Raw genomic sequence first — 19,755 nt, forward strand, 5'->3', positions numbered from 1 at the left:
CCCTGGAGTGAAGTCTGGGTTTGATTCCCAGCTCTAAGACTTTGTTTCTGTGTAATTTTAGATAAGTTACTTCACTACTTTCAGCCTTAAGTTCCTTATCTATAAATTAATCTGGTAGGGTGGTTGTGCTTAAAAGAAATAGGGCATGCAAAATGTTTAGCCTAATGTTGGGATTTGGTACTCACTCAGACTGTGTTGGTTTCTGTTCCTTTATCTCATTTGCAGATGGGGGAGATATGTAATATATAGAATGTCAAATAAGCATTCAAAAAAGATGTTGACAGCCTGGAATGATGGCTTGAGACCAAGAAGATAATTTAAAATACCAACAAACAAGTACAGGATGCAGGAGACTTGACTTAATAGTAATTCATTTGAAAAGATTCAGGGTGTTAACTTCCCTGTGATATGATTGCAGAACACCTCAGATACCCTCAGAGCCAGTGAGGTAATAGCCCCACCATAGTAATACGAGCTGATTTTGATTCAGCTCTTACGATGTGGTAGGCACTGTTCTAAGTACCTTAATGCATTATCTCTTTTAATGGACCAGCAAACCTTTGATGGTGGCTGTAGTTCCTATTCCTTTTTTATAAATGAAGAAACTGAGGTTCAGAGAGTTTCAAGTCTTTAGTCAGGCATCTTGTTGCAAACCAGAGAAGCCAACTTAGGTTAGCTGAAGCAATAAAAGAATTTCTTGGAAGGTTCTTTAGAAGTTTACCAATTCCTCAGAAAGGCAGGTGGCCTGGAACACAGGCAGGAACCAAGGGAGGCTGGGCAGCCTAGACAGGCCACAGGAAAAGTCCAGCGAGGATGCCACTGGTGCCAACATTGGCCTGTGGGTTGTTTGGTTGATGGTCAGTTGTCCCCATTGCTTCTGCCATCACTCAACTCTGGATGTTTCTGCCACCAGCAAGATAAATTCTCCACTGTCTCTGCTTCTTTATGTCAGTTGCTTCAGAGTCTAAGTTCTGGAAAGGGCATCTGCTTAGCCAAGTCCAGCTTGGGCTTCCTCCACACCCTGGCTGCCCAGGGGCAGAAGGATAGGGTCTGACCTGTGGCTTCTGTGGTGGGAGATGGGCCCTATTTTCCATCCCATTGTGGCTGAGTCCCTAGACAAATGAAGGGGTTCAGTGCTGGGCAGCCTAACCTGCAAATGTCCATTCCTCTCTATACTTTAACTACTGGGATGAAGAAACAGGGTCCTTCCAGTCTCGCTCACTGTTGTATCCTTTGTGCCTAGAAAGACACATGGATGGCATGTAATACACACATGCCGAGAGAGTGAATACACTGCACTGGTCAGCCCTCATTGGCAGTGTTGTGTTCCCTTGTGGATGTCAGCCTCCAAGACGTCTCAGAGGCAGCAGATTGGCCCTTTGTGGAACATGGGATATTGAATGGAAGAGTTCATCTTAGTTGAGAAAGAGCTTTCTAAGGATCAAGGCTGCCCAGAAATAAACTGGCCTGGCTTGTGAAGCAGTGAGTGGTCCATCACACAGAGTAGAACCACCCTGTAGGACGTTGCAGAGGGAATGCTTATAGAGCTAGGGGATTGGGGATGGAGGAGTTGGGGTGGTCAGACAGGGGCACAGAGTCTGTTACATTACTTCTGCTGTTGTTGATTTTAGAAGAGCAAACTGTGTGACTTGTTCCCAAAACTCTGGCAGTCAGTTCTGTAGAGGTGCATTCTGTGCTGCGCTGGCATCTCACCACGTTGTCTATACTTTGGGTACGGGTTGGGCTGCATGTTAATTATTTACATACCTGCAGAGCTGGATTTTCTCAGACAGGTAGCCTGTTATTAAAGATAACATTTTGAAGTCACCCAGGCCTGGGCTGAAATCCACTGCTGCTTCTGCATCATACTTTTAAACCCTTTGACTTCACCTGCAGGGATGGTCACACCTTGCAGAATTGTGGGGGATTAGCAGTAATAAAGGGAAAGAGCCAGACACACAGTACTTGGTCAGTAAATGGTGTCTATTTTTATTTTACCTTTTGTCAGCTCCTTCTTCCCTTGCCTTCATTACTTTGTTGGCTTTTTCCTTGGTAATAGGTTTTTACTAGATGAAAAATGTTTTAATATTGTAGCAGCCAGGCAAGTTTCAAAACTTGGCCTCACCCCCTGCCTGCCAGGTGAGTGACCTAGTCCAGGTCACTTAACCTTCAGCCTCACTTTCCCTGTCTCAAAACTGAATACTAATAGTACTTGAGTTTATTGTGAGCATTAGCTGAGAAAATATACTTAGCTCTTGGCCCATGAAGCCTTCCACATTATTTATTTATTTATTTATTTATTTATTTATTTATTTATCTATTTATTTACTTACTTATTTAAAAAGGGTGAAACGGGGAGAGATTGGAGCAGCCCCCATGGTCACCTTGCCAGCTTTGTGAATGTGGGCCTCTCTGGCTCCTGGTTTCCTTCTTGTAAAACGAGAGGTGGGTTAGGTGACCTCCAGGCTGTTCTGACGCGCCTCTGTCATCCACTGGGTCCAGTGTGGTGACTCGGGCGGGTTGGATCCTGAGCTCTCTGCATTGCAGGTTGCTGGAGGAAGAGTCTTCCAAGAGGGCTGAACTGGAGAAGTGGCACTTGGAGCAGCAACAGGCAATTCAGACAACGGAGGCGGAGAAGCAGGAGCTGGAGAACCAGCGTGTCCTTAAGGAGCGGGCCCTCCAGGAAGCCATGGAGCAGCTGCAGCAGTTGGAGCTGGAGCGGAAGCAAGCGCTTGAGCAGTACGAGGTAGTCAGGCCTCTTCCTGCAAACACGTGCCTTTAAACGCAGACATTTTCAAACAACAGAGTATTTGCTTCACTGTAAGAAGCTGTGTAAGAATTTTGCTGATCTATAAGTAAGGATGTTATTGAATCAAGCTTGGGTCTGCTTGCCCGTGCACAGTAAAGCCAATCTACTGACCCCGGGTTGTGGTGAAGGAAAGTGCAGCGTTTACTGCAGGGCACCAAGCAAGGAGTTCAGGACGACTCAAGACACTGGAACTCCCTGAGGGGTTTCAGCAAAGCATTTTTAAAGGCAGGGTGAGGGAGAGGCATCCGAGGGTGTGTGATCAGCTCGTGCACGATGCTCTGATTGGTTGATGGTGAGGTAACAGGGCGGTGTGATGCGGTTAAGGGGTTAAGATGATCAATCCTTGGGCTCCAGTTGGTCTGGGGGCTACATGCTCATGATTGTCAAGTAGTGAATTTTGTCCATTTGGTGGGGGGTTTTAGCATCTGAAAAACAACTCAGGAAATATATACATCAGGTACTGTTATCTTGGCACTTCAGAGAGGAGCTAAAGCGGAGGATATGGGGAAAGGGTCTGTCTGTGAAGGCCCCATAGCGTCCTGCTCAGTTACAAGAAGTCTTTACAGGTGATGAGGCGTAACAGAGTCCAATCAGGAGACCGAAACCACACAGTAATTTGAACAGGGAAAGTTTAACATAAACAGCTATTAACTATAACAGGGGATTACCTGCTAAGCAGCAAAGAAAACTTGTAAGAATGCAGGAATGGCATGCCTAGGAAGCAGCCACTGCCTCGGGGGCTGAGGTGGAGCACCCCCAGAGCACCCAGGGAAGGAACACATCTGGAAGAGGGTCCCCCTTCCCCCTCGGGCCCCTTAAGCCCACTGCTGTGATCCAGCCCTTGGAGAGGGCATGGCCTTGGCCCACTGGACGGCACTAAAGCCCAGCGAGGTGCTGTCACTGGGAAGCTGCCCTCTGGGGCACTGGTGTAAGCTGCCCACAGGGGAGGTGCCACTAAAACCCAATGGGGTGAGTACCACGGGTGTCCCACGTGCTGCAGGAGCTGCCAGAAGAGTGCAGTGGAGCCTGGAAGCAGAGCCCCTGCCTCCTCCAGTGTCCTGCCAGCCCTTCCACTGACAAAGCTTAAGTGGTGGCAGCTGGCAAGGAAAAATTGTCCTGTCGTCACAGGCGGGACAATTGTCCTGTTGTCACAGGCAGGACAATGAAGGGCGGATTTGGAGCCAAGAGGCGGTAAAGCTGTAACTGACACACAAGGATCTTAAACATTCATCTGAAATTAGTGTGAATTAGGGCCTCCATGTGATCTCAGGCAGGTCACTCAGCGGCTCTGAGTCCTGGGTTCCACATCTGAGAAATGATGGTAAAATGGTTCCTGCTGCTTGTGGCTGTGAGGACTTAGTGAGATAATCCACAAGTGTATAGTAAGCCCCCCGTCATCACTACTTCTCTTAAACTACCCGTGCATTTGCACAGCCCCAGATCTGCTTTCGTTCCAGGGAGTTAAAAAGAAGCTGGAGATGGCAACCAGTAAGACCAAGAGCTGGAAGGACAAAGTGGCCCAGCATGAAGGGTTAATTCGATTGATAGAACCAGGTAACACACTCCTTGAAATAATCGGGTATTCAGTTTATTTTTGTTTTATTTGTGTACTTGAATTGTTTAAAAAAAAAAAAAAAGGGACTCCCTTAGCCCAAATACACAGAAACCCAGCTGTTTAGGGTAAATTTCTCTGCTAGATAAGAAGGCCTGGTTAATCCCTTTGTGTACATCTTCTGGTTGTTTCAGCTGGTCTGATCTTTATGGATGTTCCTCAGAGAAGAAATGAAGTAGAAAAGTTACTCTTTTGTCTTTGGAAAATGATAATGTTAATTGAAGAATATAATACTTCCCATGTTGGATATATGTTTATCTCTTAGGCTCAAAAAACGCTCACCTGATCACTAACTGGGGCCCCGCAGCGTTCACCCAGGCAGAGCTGGAGGAGAGGGAGAAGAGCTGGAAGGGGAAGAAGGCCACGGAGTGAGCGGAGCCATGTGGGTTCCGAGCGGAGCTGGAAAGCTTGATGCTAAAGACAAAAGGACCTGGCTTTGCTGCTTCTAACCCTCCTTCCTCCAGCGCCTCCTGTGGGGTCAGTATACTAAAGGAGCCTTCTTACTTACCTGCCTGCAAATAAGGGCTTACCCGAGAAAAAAAAGGTCGACATCCTCAGGCTTTATTCGCGCTTTCTTTGAAAGCTTCTGCTTCTAGAAATTCCCTTTAGCTCTGAGTTTCTCATCAGAAGGAGGCAGGGCCCAGACGACGCAGTGGTGCCCTCCATCTGTCGTGTGTGGCGGGGAGAGGGCGCTCAGCTCACCAGTGTCAGAACCTCTGCGGACTGGAGCCAGTTGGCCAGTTGTTTTCCTGGCAGTGAGTTTCCTCCTCTGAGTGCTTGTTTCTAAACTAGACGGGCCAGTCTGCTTGCTGTGGCCTGCGGCTGACGCGGAATGCCTCTGACCATTGCTGCTCTGCTGGAGAAGTCACTGCTCCCGCATGTGGACCTCGTTCTAAGTGGTCACAGTCCATGTATTTGGTTGTGCAGGTTTCTGTTTAATGCAGCCTGACCAACTGGCACCCTGGCTCCAGCGGCACTGTCTCAAGGAGGCAGAAGTCTTCTAAACAACGCATTGGTTGAGACAGATACTTATGAATCAAAGACAGCACAGAGATGAACTAAGTAAATCCCATTGGAATGATATTTTGATACTGAATTCCTCTTCATATTTAAAATGGTTTCAACTGTCAGCGTGCTGACCGACAGACCCCTTGGTTTTACTTTTGTAGTTACTGTACAGAACATTTCAGGAGTGTGTGAATGCTTGTCCTAATCAGGCCTTTTCCTTAATAAATACGGATATGATCATTTCTAGGAATTATCATGAAAAAAGTTTTAAAATGTATTTTTGTGACGTGCTATGTTGAGAGGGAGCAAAATATTTATAATTTGCAAACATTCTTACCTAAATATTGTACACTGTAATTTGCTGAACTTTCTTAATTTTTTGCTAATTTTCTAAGATGTATTAAAAATATTTTGTATGGTTTTTGTTTGTTTTTTAGTAAAAGGAACTAAGTAAGAAAGTAAAGAATACCAGAAGAGCATACATTTTAAGCTGTCTGATTAAATAGAACAGCAGGGTAAGGCTCTGTGTGTGTGTGTGTGTGTGTGTGTGTCCGTGTGTGTGTGTGTGTGTGCATATTTCCATATAATGAGATGGACTTGGGTTTAGGGACACTTCCTGAAAACCTGGGTTTGTAGTTTGGACCCTCAAACCAATGCTATCACGAAGTTAGTTATGGCCTTAGGCTTGGTGTTTGAGTCACTGATGTGGGAAACCACAGCAGACGTGTCAGCTCACAGACGGGAACTTAGAAGAATGACTTCTCCCTCATTGTTGCTGTTACCTCCAAATCCTCCTACCTCTTCTTCCCCGAATTTTCTTTTTATGCCTTTCAGTTTTTGTTTCAGTTTTGCCAGAGTAAACAGTGTGGTTTTTTGTTTTGGTTTTACACAGTTGTGGAGATTAAACCTATTGTGGACTGAGCAGGCCCACTCAGTCCAGCTTGATTGTGTCTTGGAAAGCTGAACTTTCCCTGCTAGAGGAGAGAACACACTGGTTGGTGTGCTTTAACTTCTTTCTCTACTGCAGTGGTTCTCAGCTGGGGACGGTTTTGCCAAGACATGATCAAGTTAGACTGAGTGGGCCCACTTCGTCTAGCAAATGTCTGGAGGAGTGATGTCTGGAGACATTTTTGGTTGTCACTACTGGGAGTGTTACTGACATATGGTGGGTAGAGCCCAGGGATGCTGCCAAACATCCCACGGTTCACAGGACAGTCCCCGTACAAAGAATTACTTGGCTAAATGTGAATAGTGCCCAGATTGAGAAAGCTTTCTATGCAGAAAGGCAGGTTCTAGGTCTGGAACACAGCAGGCTCTTGGTGTCAGGGTTTCCTCGAGAAGAACCCCAGGATTTGACCTCTTTGGTGTAAATGGGATGCATGTGGAAGGAGAGGGGTCATGTGCTCTGTGAGCTGACAGACAGCAGAGGGCAGGAGCCTTGGCCCCGACCCCACACCCCACTGTGAGGGGCATTGTGCTTCAGAAGCTCTGTAAATGCCTTTCCAATGTAGGTGTGAAAGGAATTGCTTTGGATATGCTTTAAAGTCTTCCTGGGATGCAAGTTGCTGAAGTGTGAAATGTAAAGCTGTCATGACCTTGATTTCTTCCCATGAGTCTTGAGCACGGGGAGTGAGCGGCTGTCAGAACCATCCCACAGCTGGTGAGGCACGAGTGTTCAGATTTACGGCCCCGCTGGGGGTGTACCTCGCAGAGCACTGGTGCCTGTTCCACTTGGCAAAGCCTCCCTTATGCCTTCAGGGTTGTGCCAGCGAGGCACAGCTGCCTGAGTGGAGCAGGGATCAGGTGACGTCCAGCCACGGGGAAGCAGGGAAGAGTGCAGTCTGGCTTTTACTAGTTCATAGTAGGGGCTTAACATTTATTGAAAGAGTCAGTCTTGGGAATACTTCAGTGTCTTTCTGTTTCTTTCCTCTCACTAACCCTCTACTTCCTTCTTTATATTTATATTCATCCTGAGACTTGTAAAAGTTCACCCCTCAGCTTTAGGAAGCTATATGGTGATACCTACTCATGCTAAAGACAACACCCACACAGCAGATCCCCCAGGGGAAGGGATGCACGTGTCCACCAGAAGACCCTGCAACAAGGTCCACAGCAGCTTCGTTCAGGATGACCCAAACCGGCAACAACCCAAGTGCCCGTCAGCAGAGAGTAAATTGATGAATGTGGTGTATTCAGACCAAGGATACTTTAATAAAAAGTAGCATCACTGAGAAATGCAGCAGCATGGATGGATCTCACAGACATTATGTTGAGCAAAGAAGCCAAGCACAGAGAGCATACTGTGTGATTCCACTTATATTAATTTCCAGAACCAGCAAAGCTGATCTGTGGATTTCGAAGTCAGAATTGTGGTTACCTAGGGGTGGGAAGGGTGGTTATTGACTGGAAACAAGTGAACCTTCTGGGATGCTGGAAATGGGTAGTGGTTACAAAAGTAAAATATGCCAACTTTATGCTCAAGATTTGTACAGTTTGCTGTTTGTAACTAGCGCCTCTAGAATGCTGCAGCAGCTAGTCCCCAGGGGTCAGCTGGTCCAAAGGCTGCACTTTGCAGAGAAGAACCTGGAAGGGCACGAGCCACATCCACCCAGTAACACCTTACCCTCTTCTCAGACGTGATTCATTACACCACCTGCCTCCTCCTGAGTCCTTTAAATGCATTTGACATCAATCGTTTTTATCTCAGTGTGTTTCTATCTCCCTCACTCAGAGGGCAAAGCAGGTCGCATGTCCCCACTTCACCCCTCTGTGGAAGGATGGCCTGACCCCCCTGGTCCTGTGCTCAGCTTCCGTTGACCTTTCTGAGGTTGCTGAGTCTTTGGCCTTGGGTAGTGGGTGAATCTGTTGTGGACACTACATTCCATCCAGGGCTAGCCTCAGATTCCTTTTCTATCCCTACCACACGGACACAGCACACTGACTCTCAGGGCTGTGCACCCACAGGAATGAAGGTTTTCCACCCTGTTTATGTCCACCTCCTCAACAGCTGTCCTTAGGGCCCAGCTGAGGGCCAGTGGGACGTGAGGCATGGGGAGAGGGAGGCTTTGTCTAGCAACCCCCATTCCGTTCAGCCCTGAGCCCAGTAGCCTGCCGTCCTCCCCATCTGAACGCTCATTTCCTGTCCCGTGTTGCCCTGCCTCTGCTTTGACCAGCAGCCTATGGTGGTCTCTTGATTACAGTGGGTTTTGGTGTGCTCCGCTGTGGCCTCATCCTGTCTAGGGCTCTGCTTCCTGGGCTGCAACTGTTTTCCAGGTTAGGGAGGTTTTCAGCTATTATCTCTTCAAATATTTTCTCAGGCCCTTTTTCCTCTTCTCCTTCTGGGACCCCTATAATGGGAACGTTAGTGAACTTGATGTTGTCCCAAAGGTCTCTTAAACTACCCTCATTTCTTTTCTTCTTTCTCCTTTTTCTGTTTAGCAGCAGTAGTTTCCACTACTGACTGTCTTTCAGCTCACAGATCATTCTTCTGAATCATTTAGTCCACTACTGATTCCTTGTAGTGTATTTTTCATTTCAGTTATTGTATTCTTCATCTCTGGTTGATCTTTCTACTTTTCTTAAAAACTTCTAACTTCTCGCTCTGTGCATCCATTCTCCCCCCGAGTTCTTTGGTCACTTTTACAGTCATTATGCTAAACTCTTTCTTGGGTAGATTGCCTATCTCCTCATCACTTAGTTCCTCTTCTGGGATTTTCTCTTGTTCCTTTGGGTACGACATATTCCTCTGCTGCTTCATTTTGTCTGAGTTGCTATTTGTATTTTTATGTATGTGGTGGGTTATTTATGTTTCTCAACCTTGGAGCAGTGGCCCTCTGTAGGAGACGTCCTGTGCATCCCAGCAGTGCATTCCCCTGTCAGCCAAGCCATATGCTCAAGGGGTTCCCCCTAAGAGGGCCTTGTGGGTCCTTCTGTTAGGGCACGCTGACTATGTGGGTGGTCTGGGAGACTAGGTTGGACCCTGGTCCCGTTGGTTGCCAGGCCCTGCCTTGTACGGAGGGTGCTGGCTGCTATTTAATGGGGCCTGGTTACTAGGCAGCTGGTTGTGGAACCACAGGGGCCCCGGGGCTAGTGCTGGCTCACAGGTGGGCGGAGTCAGGGTCCTGAAGACTTTGGGGCTGCTGCCCTCCCACTAGCAGGTGAAGCCAGTTCCCGGGGTTAGTGCCAGACGACTGGCAGGCAGAGCTGGCTCCTGCAGTTCGGCTGCAGGACCTGGGGATCCCAGACCTCGCTGCAGATCATTGGTGGGGGTCCAGTCGTTGACACCGCTGAGTATGGAGTCTAGGGTGTCCCGAAGGTTGCACTGGCCTGCTAGTGGGCAGGGCCAGGGCCCAGCTGGTCCCAGCATAGGGTCCGGCTTGCTGTTGGTGGGCTCAGTCCCGCGAGATTTCTGCTTCTAGTGTCGACACCGGGGAGGGTGAGGCGGGTCTAGAGGCTTGTGCAGGCTTCCTGGAGGGAAGAGCCGGTGCCTGCCCACTGGTGAGTGGAGCCGGGTCCTGGCCCTCTGGTGGCCCTCAGGGCCGTGTGTAGGGAGAGGCCCTGGAGGGTGGGCTCTGGAAGCCTGCAGGCTGCCTGTCCGGGTGCGGTGGGGCTGAGTGCCGAGTTGGGCGCTTGGCCTGCGGCGTCTCAGCGCCGCACCTGGGGGCTGCGGGGCGGGGCCGGGAAGGTTTTCAAAGTGGCGCCGCCAAGCCGGACGCCAGACCAGCGCCCTCGCAGCACGGGTAGCTCCCGGGGAAGCTGCCGCCAGTGTCCCGGCCCCAGGGTGAGCCTCAGCTGAACCCCCCGCCTCTCCGGGAGTCTCTCCAAGACCGGCAGGTAGGTCTGGCCCAGGCTCCTATCAAATTACTGCTTTTGCCCTCCAGCCCTGTTTGCGCGTGGGATTTGGTGTGCGCCCATCAGCAGTGAAGTCTCTGTTTCTCTGGGTCTTGTGGGACTCCTGCCGTTAAGTCCCGCTGGCCTTCAAAGCCAAATGCTCTGGGGGTTCGTCTTCCCAGTGCCGGACCCCCGGGTTGGGGAGCCTGACGCAGGGCTCAGAACTCACACCTGTGGGAAAACGTCTGCAAGATACTTATTCTCCAGGTTGTGCGTCACCCACCTGGGGGGATGGGGTTTGCTTATATTGAAAGTCCACCCCTCCTGTCTGGCTCCTTGTGGTTGCTTCCATCATGGGTTCTTTTGCCTTTTGGGTTCGAGCAGCCAACAATGAAACTAAAGCTAAGGTCAATGCAGCACAAACTTTATCCAGTGGCTAAAGAATGGAGAAGCAGGAACTAAGTTCACAGACCAACATCTCAGGTCCACCTGGTGAGAGGGATTTAATTTTACAGAGTAAAGACAAAGGGAGGAGGAGTGAGGCTAATGATGGGGAGCCATGTGCATTAGTCTACTGGGGAAGGGACAGGGCTTTTTCAAGGGAATGGAGCGCCACCCCTTTTTATCCTTTTTTGGCCCTTAATGGACTATCCTGGCTGTTGGTAGGGGTGCCATTTAATATGATAATATAGTCAAATTTACGTATAATAATGATGTAGGAAAAACGAATGTCAGGCGTGAGGAGGGCCGGTTCCCAGGTCTTGGGGAGCCCAGGTGTGGGTCCTTGGTTTGGCGCAGGAAAGAATTCAAGAACGAGCCACAGCTGAATAAATGTAGGTTTATTTAGAGAGTTACATACTGTATGGAGTGTAGGCTGTTTCAAAAGTCAAGAGAAAGGCCACAGGCTGTGGGGTTGGGTGCTCAGGTTAGCGTTAAAGTAGGTACACACTCCATAAACAGAGTGTGGGCTGTCTCCCAAGAGGAGGGAGCAAGAGAGGTGACCAGGAGGAGTGGTGTTGCCAGTTTTTATGGGCTCTGTAGCTTCACACTCCTACAAGTGGGAGGACCATTCCAAATACTCTGGCGAAGGGGCTGGGATTTTATTTGGGCCACCGCCCACTCTTTGACCTTTCGTGGTTAGCCTTGGGACTGTCATGGTGCCTGTGGGCATGTTATTTACCATGCTAATATGTTACAATGAGCATATAATGAAGCTCAAGTTCTACGGGAAGTCAAACCTTCCACCATCTTAATCCTCAAGGCCTAGTGGGAGTTGAATCTTCCACTTTTGGTGTTAATTGCTGTCATTCCTTGAATTGCTGTGTCCTGCCCCTTTCCCTCCTGTCTCAGAAGACTCTGGGTCTGTTGGAGGTCAGAATCATCTTGCCACCTTGGTCCTATTAACCGGGAAAAGGGAACTAAGAATTACCTCGGTTCTTAGTCACCTGAAAAAAAAAGAATTTTTGACGTTGAGACTAAAAATGTGATATAAGCAAGATTTTTATTAGTGAAGTTAAAAAAAAAGTAGTGAAAGGTGGTCCACGAGAGGAAAAATAGCACCGCTCCTTTGTTCTTCCTGTTTTTATATCCTGGACCTTTGATTGATTGATTGATTGATGGACAGCTCAGGTACCGTGTGTTCAGGATTGTTCCTTTCCCCTTCCTCTCCCCCTGCCCAGTGCTCATTTCTATCTAAACTACCTATCATTTCCCCCTCTAGTCACAGGACACCAAATCTTGGGAACACAGAGAGCGAGGACTGCTCTAGCTACTTCCTGCTGAGCTGGGGTAATGATGGAGCTCCTTGGGGTCCCAGACTAGCTGGCTGTCCCTGGGCCGGTGGTGAGCGAAGGGTCGGTGTCCATTGAGGGGCTTGTATAAAAGCCATCTTGCCTGATTGGTTGGTTACCTTTTTGTATAACCATTTGAAGTTTGACTCTAGATGAGAAGAAACACATTTTATAAGAAGGTTGAAAAGATCCAGGTCAAATACATAGAGCTAATCCTAGCCAAGGGATGGAGGGGGCAAACAAGTGTCATGCCTACTTAAAAAGAAAAATTATCTTTAAAAAATTGATTTCTGTGCTTTCTGGTGGTTTAGGTTTTAGAAGGCAGATGTAGGAATGTTAGTCCAGTGAACTAAAGGAGGACCCTAATGTCAGAAACATTTTAAATTAGTGTTAAGAGTTTGATGGGGGCCTAAAAAAGAGAAAAGATTAAAGCCAGTTACTTTAAAAAAAAAAAAAGGTTTATCTAACAGGTTATCCATACCCCCCTAGGGCGATGAAACGGTCTCACTGGAGTGTTGCCTGAAAAGCAGTCACAGATCGCTAAGAGATTCACAAGAATATGTGGCTCCCTTGGTGAACAGATCTCACCAACCAACAGGTGAGATCTGTTCTAGCTCCTAAAGAAATGGATAGGGGTTCATGACATAGGTGAAAGGGAAGATACTCGTCTGGTGATGGTAATAGTGTAACAGGATTGAGTGTCCCACAAACAGAGACAGTGACATCTGGGTTTTCCAATTAATAATGCCTGAAACTTAGTAAGCCGAGCATCTGAGAGATGTCCCTTGCCTTTTAAAAGATCAGAAACTTGACGGTTAGTGTATGCTTGTATAGGGATCCCCAGAGTTAGCTCAAAAACTTCCTCCAGGAGAGTGGAGAGGGCTCCAAGCACTCTTAGGCAGGAAGGCCAGCCTCGAGCAGTAGGATCTAGCCACTTGGAAAGATATCCCATGGGCTGTTGGGAGATCTCTGCCTAAAAGTGGGCTAGGGCATTCTGGCATGCATAAGAAAGAATGTGCTAATGAGTGTTCACCCCATAAACAACAAACCAGGTGAGTAAAGAATCTTAAGGTCAGAGTACCTGTGACGCTCATGACGGTACAAAATCTAGAGGAGAAGGGTTTGGAGAGGGAAGTTAGAGTAGGTGGCGCCGGGCTACTGGGGGCCTGGTACGTGAGGATGATGGCTGCCCTGGAAGGGTTGCAATCATCTGGGCATGCCTGGCCTCCTTCCTTCTTTCTTTGTCTCTCCTGAGCCTTGGCCTCTTGCACCTGACCTATAGGCCGTGCTTCCTCACAGGGAAGTCAGTATTGTGGCCAGGCAACATCACAAAGGAATATGTGTTTTTCTTTTAAGGGTTTGTAGATTAAAATGGTCCCAGTTGATCAATATGCAGCCCAAAGGAGTCCCAGCAGGGATAGATTCTTGATTTCCCATGTGAAAAACAAGGGTAGGATACAGGGGGGTTTCCAGAGCTTAGCGCCCTAAGGTGAAAGGCCCGTGGACCAGGCTGATGTCTCAGCCTCTGTCCACAACCAAGTGCATCCTAGAGGGTAGTCATGAATCAGCAGGGCCTAGCGTCCTAGGGTCCTGATTCGGGGATGGAAGCTGATGTCTCAGCCTCCACTCCAGAAAGGGGGAAACGGCCACAGTCTTACCGTGTGCTGGGTATCTCCGTGGTCTAATTGGAATGATCTCCTTTAGTTTAGCCAGTGGCTGGTCACCCTACCACGCCTTGTATTTTTGGTCCAGCTGCCACAACTGGCCCCAGGAGCTTGTGCTTTGCTGGCTGGCCACAGGGAGGGAGAGGGAAATGAAGGAGGAAGGATTAAGTTTAAGTACGCCAGCCGAGTCACAGCACCAAAATTAATGCTAGCAGGAAAAGGGAAATAAGAATTACCTCGGTTCTTAGTCACCCAAAAAAAAAAAAAAAAGAATTTTTGACGAGAGACAAAAAGTGTGATATGAGCAAGATTTTTATTAGTGAAGTAAAAAAACAAAAAATAGTGAAAGGTAGTACACTTCCAAGAATGGGGAGCAGGCCAATCCAACAGAGGAAAAATGGCGCCATTCCTTTGTTTTTCATATTTTTATATCTGGTTTCATGAGTGAATGATTAATTGATTGACAACTCAGTTCCCTGCACTCTGGCTGATTGACAGCTCAGGTTCCTTGTGTTCTGGATTGTTCCTTTCCCCTTCCTCTCCGCCTGCCCAGTGCTCATTTCTATCTAAGCTACCTAATAGTCCCAGCTGGTTCCGTCTGTTTTTTTACTTTTTTGTGTGTAGCTACTTATCTCTGGACCCTTTAACTTAAAGATTTATGGAGGAAAAAAAAAAAGATTTATGTTCACTCCTGCTAAAGGTGGGGGTGGGGGGGTTGGCAGGTTTAGAGCAAGGACACTCAAGGTGGGGGCTGGCGGAGGTCTTCGAGCAAAGACTTGGAGCAGTTCTGGCAACAGTTGTAGATCTTTTCTGGTGGGTTCCAGTCTTTTTCATTGATGGTGGTTCTGCGGGTAGCTGTGGTTTTGGTGTGCTCCTGAGCGGAGGGGAGCTCAAGGCCTTTCTACTCCGCCATCTTGGCGGCTGTCTCTCCCAGGATGAGTCCCTGAGAACGCCCTCCCTGGGCCCTACTTTCTATGTTTTCCCTCCTCTGCTCTCAGGGTCTCTGCCCTTCCTGGTGGGTCAGCCAGCACCCTTCTGGGCTGGTTCCCCTGGGAAGATGAACTGTAAGCCTACAGGCTGGTTTCAGGGGTGCCAGGACGCCATGCACATTAGTCCCCCAAAGCCTGTGCCCACCCCCTCCTTCCACAGAAGGCGTGAGCAGCATCAGTGTCCAGCGTTGCCAATCTGGGCTCTCTGCTCCCGAGTGGAGGCTTTTAAGCCTGAAATATTTGTTCACAAGGAATACATGAGAAATCCAAAAAAGGTGCAGAGGCGGAAGATTTCATCCCCGAGTCCCAAGGCCCTGTTCTCCCAGCATGATTAGCTCTAAGATACGAGGGCAGCGTGAACGGCTTCTCTCTCCAGTGGCTGCCCTCACAGCCTGAGATTCTAACAGATCAGTGCTTGGCCTTTGAAAGTACTGAGTTGGAAAGGAGCTTGGATTTCAGAGTGACACAGACCTGGGTTCTACTCATGGTTCTACCTTGAGGTGGCACCTTGGCTGAGTTGGATTCAGAGTCTGCATCCTCAGAGGAATCCTGCACCGCTAGCTGACGTGTCTTCCTGAGGGTGTCACACCTGGAGGCACACAGTGTCCATCTGTCCCACACTGGTGAAGGGATGCATGACCTGCTCAGGTTTCTCCACATTGCAGAGACACGCTCCCCGCTGATGTTTCGTCTCAGTGCATTTCGTTAGAAAGTCACGGGGTGAGGGGCTTTCCATCTTGGCTGGGGCGGGTCCTGTAATGGGGATTTTGCCCTCGGACTGACAGGTGTGAGGTCCTGGGGTGGAGGCTCCTCCCACCAGGCTCCCACTTCCCCAGTCACACCAGCCATTGGCGTGGCCCCAGCAGGCTGTGAAGTGGATCTCAAGGGCCTGGGGTGGCTGCCTCCCAGGAGACCCCCAAGAGCCCCCAGGCTCTGCTTTCCCCTCAAGGGATCCTATGCCTTTTCTGCTAGGGCCTCACCCAGAGGCTGCTGACCCCATGGCCACATGTGAGGTTCTTGCTGAACCCCCTCAACACCAGAGGGGGCTGCTCCCATTGGCACTTCAGCTTTGATGAGCTCTCTTGAAGGCAAGCCCAGAGCTTGGGCAGGGCAGGCAGCCTCCTCAGGGCTGCTGTAGGCCTTTAGTAAACGCTGGCTTGTTAATGGCCCTTTTCTGAAATAAAGCCTTGTTCTCAAATATACCCCTGATTCAGTCCCCCTGGACGCCGCTAGAGCTTGATGGACCGACCTACAGCTCTCCTCTCACTGGGGGCATTTGCCTCACTGTCTCCTGGCGTTGGGGACATGTTTCCCTTCCTTTCTTCTTAAAGAAACTGAATCCTAGAGTATACGGAGGGTGGACCATCCATCCTACTGCTGCACCTCCCAGTCTCCTTCCCTCCAGCCATCTCTGGGAGATTTCATGCAAATAGAGATGATAGAAAACCCAGAACTTCCAGAATTCCCTTGGGGGACGGCGGAAGAGACCCCTTCTCCATGTGATTAAAAAAGTAGTAGTTACATTTGTAGTTTTTTATCACAAAGTAATGCCCATCCAGTGTGGAAAATGGAGAAAAAGCATGGATGCAAAGGGAACAAAATCCTGTGCTGTAACCCGCCCCGCGGTGATGGACAATCCTGCACTCAGAGCCACTGGACCAAGTCCTTAGGGGCCCAGACCCAGGGGCAGGGTAAGTTGCCCGGCTTTGGGGCAAATGCCCTGGTGCGGGGCGCCAGGACCGACGCGGCCGCCAGAGGGCAGGCGTGTGCCGCGGACTCAGATCCCAGCTGGTGGACGCGCGCTGCTCTCTGGGTTCCGCGGGCGGACGCGGGCCAACGCGGGCCGGGCGGGGCGGGTCACTGTGGCTGCGTCCCCTCGCTCCTGGGCCGGCAAGGGGGCGGCGGGTCGCAGCTTGTCGAGGTCGGAGGAGGCCCTCAGGCGCGGGGCCCTGCAGCCAGCTCATTTTATCTTCAACACCCTGGGAAGTTGGCGCTGCTTTCCTATTTTGCCGACCAGGAGAGTGAGGCTCAGAGAGTTAGGCAGTTGCCCAAGGGGACACAGGCCACGACGGATCTGGGACAAAACCTAGGTGTCCCAACTCTAGGGCAGCTCCCAGCCATTCCCGGCAGTGCATGTGCCAGCAAATGCAGGCAGGCCTGGGGGCCCGGAGGGGCGAGGGTGGGAGCCCCCCGTTCCTCCTCAGCCCCGGGGGTATTTCCTCTTGGAGGCCCATGGAGGGCCCTGCTGGCACCCGGAGACACCACGGTCATGGCCCCCGCCTCCCCTGTCCCCTGGGGCACACAGCCTGAGCCCTGTTTCTGTAAGTGCCTCAGAAAGGAGCAGCCCTCTCCCCTCTGTGTCTGCGCTTGGCTGGAGGCTGCCAGTTGGGGTGAGAGTGGGTGAGAATGGAGGAGGAGCAGCCAACAAGCGGGGGCCTGTTTCCTGCCTGGCTTGACCCGGGTTCTCCCCAGGGAGGCCCCAGCAAACTGAGCAAGGCCATGGGGCGAAATTCCAGCCTGAGCCCTGAGCAGTAACTTCACTTTTCCTGATAAGACCCGAGAAAGGACACGGAGTGTCCTCCCCACACCCCCTCCCTGTCAGCACCCCTGCTCTTGTGAAGCCTCTGCTGCAGACAGCCTGCCTAGAGAAGAGACAAAGATAGACCCTGGGACAGATAAGGAGAGAGACAGCCAGGCACAGATAGGGCAAGGAGCACACATGGAGCAGATGGGGGTGGGGGGCCGGGACAGGGCCGCAGCCCAGGCAGCAGGTCTGGGGCCCCAGAGGTCAGAAAAGGTTTTTGGCTTCGTGTTGGAGAAGGATGCAGTCATGGTGGAAACAGACGGGGTTTTGTGTGGTAGGAAATGAATTGGGCTGGCAGCCCTGCACCTCTGGGCCTGGAACCTGACCTGTGCCAACCTAGGACTGGTGGGTGAAGGTGACAGAGGAGTCAATGTGGGGTGTGGCCTCGGAGCCTCCAGGAGGCTAGGCCACAGGGGTTGAGATGAGGGTCCTATACCTGTGGTGGAGGGGCAGGCAGAGGCCCTCAGGGGCACAGACAGCTGTGCTCAGGTTGCTGGGTCTCTCCTGCTCAGGACCTCTTCTTCCTCATATAGAATATTTGCACCCAACACTGGCTGTTTGGCTTGGCAAGTGAGCATGGCCATAAAGTCACAGCTGGCCTGCAGGCGCCCAGTCACCTTGTACAGCTGAGTCAGTCACCACCACTTCCCCACCCGCTGGGGGGCGAGGGCCTCTGCTCACGCCTGCATACACAGGCAGGTATACACAGACCCCGGGTGGGGCTGAGTCAGAGCTACCTCCTCAGAGAGCACGTGCCTGCATGCACACGCACACGGGTGCCCACAGACGCTACACATACCTGATTCTGAGTCACTGGCACTGCTGAACCCTGAGGGAGGGCACCAGGGCTGCGTTCTACCTTCCTGTTTAGATGCAGAAACCCATATATACACAGGTACTGTACACGTGCCCACCGTATATCCTGCTTGTCACACTTAGGCAATAAATGTTGGTGGAATGGGTAAATGAGAGAACAAGCGAATGAATGAACAAACAAGTGAAAATATGAGTGACACCCACACTGCTTGGAAAGTCAGTAAAATGGGTTGGGGCAGTGCTGCAGGGTGGGTCCCAAGTCTGTGTCTGCAGGGAGTTGTCTTGCTCCAAATATAGCCTCCGTGGGCGGGCTGGGAGCCAGGGCTGCCTCCCAGACCGTGACTTCACTGGGCTGAGGCCCAGCCTCTGAGGAGTTGGAGAAAATTAACAGAGAAGAGGCCCCAGCTTTCCACAGTGAGGGCTGAAGTGTGAGACTAGACCTGGTGGGCGACTGTGTACACTGGCAGTGTCACTTGCTCAGCTGTAGGACCGAGGGCTCTGCAGATGGGCCCAGAAAGGACTGGTTCTGGGTTGGGCCCCGGGGAACTACCTGTCCTGCACGTCTTGGGCCAGGTGTGCGGGCAGCACAGCCCCACTTGAGGGCAGGGACAGTACAGTGCCTGGGTGCATCTGATGTGGGCCAGACCAAGGCCCTTAGGCAGTCCCCCGTCTGGGCAGGCTTGACTCTTCTTTCTCTGGCCACTGCCCTATTTCATCATCTAGAATGTTGCAGTCTTACCCCAACTGGTCTTTTTGCCTTTAGACTCCCCTGTCTAGTCCATCTTGCTCACTTCACAGCTGCCAGAATTCTTCTAAATTACAGGTCTGATTATGTAACTTTTCTGCTTAAAAGCCTTCCATAGTTTCGTGCTGTTTAGCAATGAAGCTGGATTGCCTTAGCCTGGTGCTCATGACCCTTCGTAATCTGGCCCCACTCTACCATGTGTTTTGAAAGGCTACTGTGTGGCGGGACAGTTGGTTAATTGCTGATGGGTGGATTCCTGGACTCTAGGCTGATGGATGCTTGTAGGGCTGGAGGAGCCTGTGCACTGTTTGATTTGTAGACAGATGATTAGATGTTTAGCTGATAGGGAGGCTGATGTAGGGGTGGAGACTCGGGTGGGTGGGTGGAAGTCAAGGCTATTTTGGTTGCAAGGAACAAAAACCCCCACCTGTCATCAAGAAAGGGGCAGGGGACGATTATAAGGCTACCTGGGCATCTTACAGACCCCACTGATGTCCGGGCCTCACGAAGATTGGACCTGGTGTTCCTCCCCATGTCTTGAGCAGCTCTGTCTGGACGCCCAGCTCTTAGGAGCCCCCCTCCCTCATTCCTCTCCGAGCCGGCTTGGTTTCCTCTTCACAGCCAAACCACTGTCCTCTCAGCCACCCTTGCTCCTTCTTTCCACAAGTTTTTATCAAGTGACTATTTGTACATCAACAGTGCTTCTATGTGCTGAAAAATAGACCGCAAGCAAGAAGTTGCCGCCTTGTGCAGTGTGCTTTCTAAAGGGAGAAACAGTAAGCAGGTGAAGTGGGGACCCTGCGTGCTCAGCCTGCTTTCCAGCCCTCCTCCTCCTGGCTGTCCAGTCATCCGAGCACTCTTCTCCATTCCACGCGTGGCACCATGTTGCCCAGCTTCTCTCTGCATCC

General features: G+C 50.4%; 1 protein-coding gene and 1 long non-coding RNA gene across 2 annotated transcripts in view; both read left to right on the forward strand.

Annotated features, from left to right (window-relative positions):
* The window catches only part of SWAP70 (switching B cell complex subunit SWAP70), a 61,189-nt gene extending 55,281 nt beyond the window's left edge, over positions 1-5,908 (forward strand). The window contains exons 10-12 of the mRNA XM_006203519.4: positions 2,548-2,746; positions 4,267-4,363; positions 4,687-5,908. Coding sequence (XP_006203581.1) covers positions 2,548-2,746; positions 4,267-4,363; positions 4,687-4,793 — 403 coding nt within the window. The 3' untranslated portion in view covers positions 4,794-5,908. The remainder of the gene's footprint in view (positions 1-2,547; positions 2,747-4,266; positions 4,364-4,686) is intronic.
* A 3,297-nt stretch (positions 5,909-9,205) lies between these two features.
* The window catches only part of LOC140698715 (uncharacterized), a 59,314-nt gene continuing 48,764 nt past the window's right edge, over positions 9,206-19,755 (forward strand). Inside the window, exon 1 of the long non-coding RNA XR_012076576.1 lies at positions 9,206-10,262. This is a non-coding gene — a long non-coding RNA (uncharacterized lncRNA). The remainder of the gene's footprint in view (positions 10,263-19,755) is intronic.

This window comes from Vicugna pacos, chromosome 10, assembly GCF_048564905.1.
Source record: "Vicugna pacos chromosome 10, VicPac4, whole genome shotgun sequence".
Taxonomy (NCBI): Eukaryota; Metazoa; Chordata; class Mammalia; order Artiodactyla; family Camelidae; genus Vicugna; species Vicugna pacos.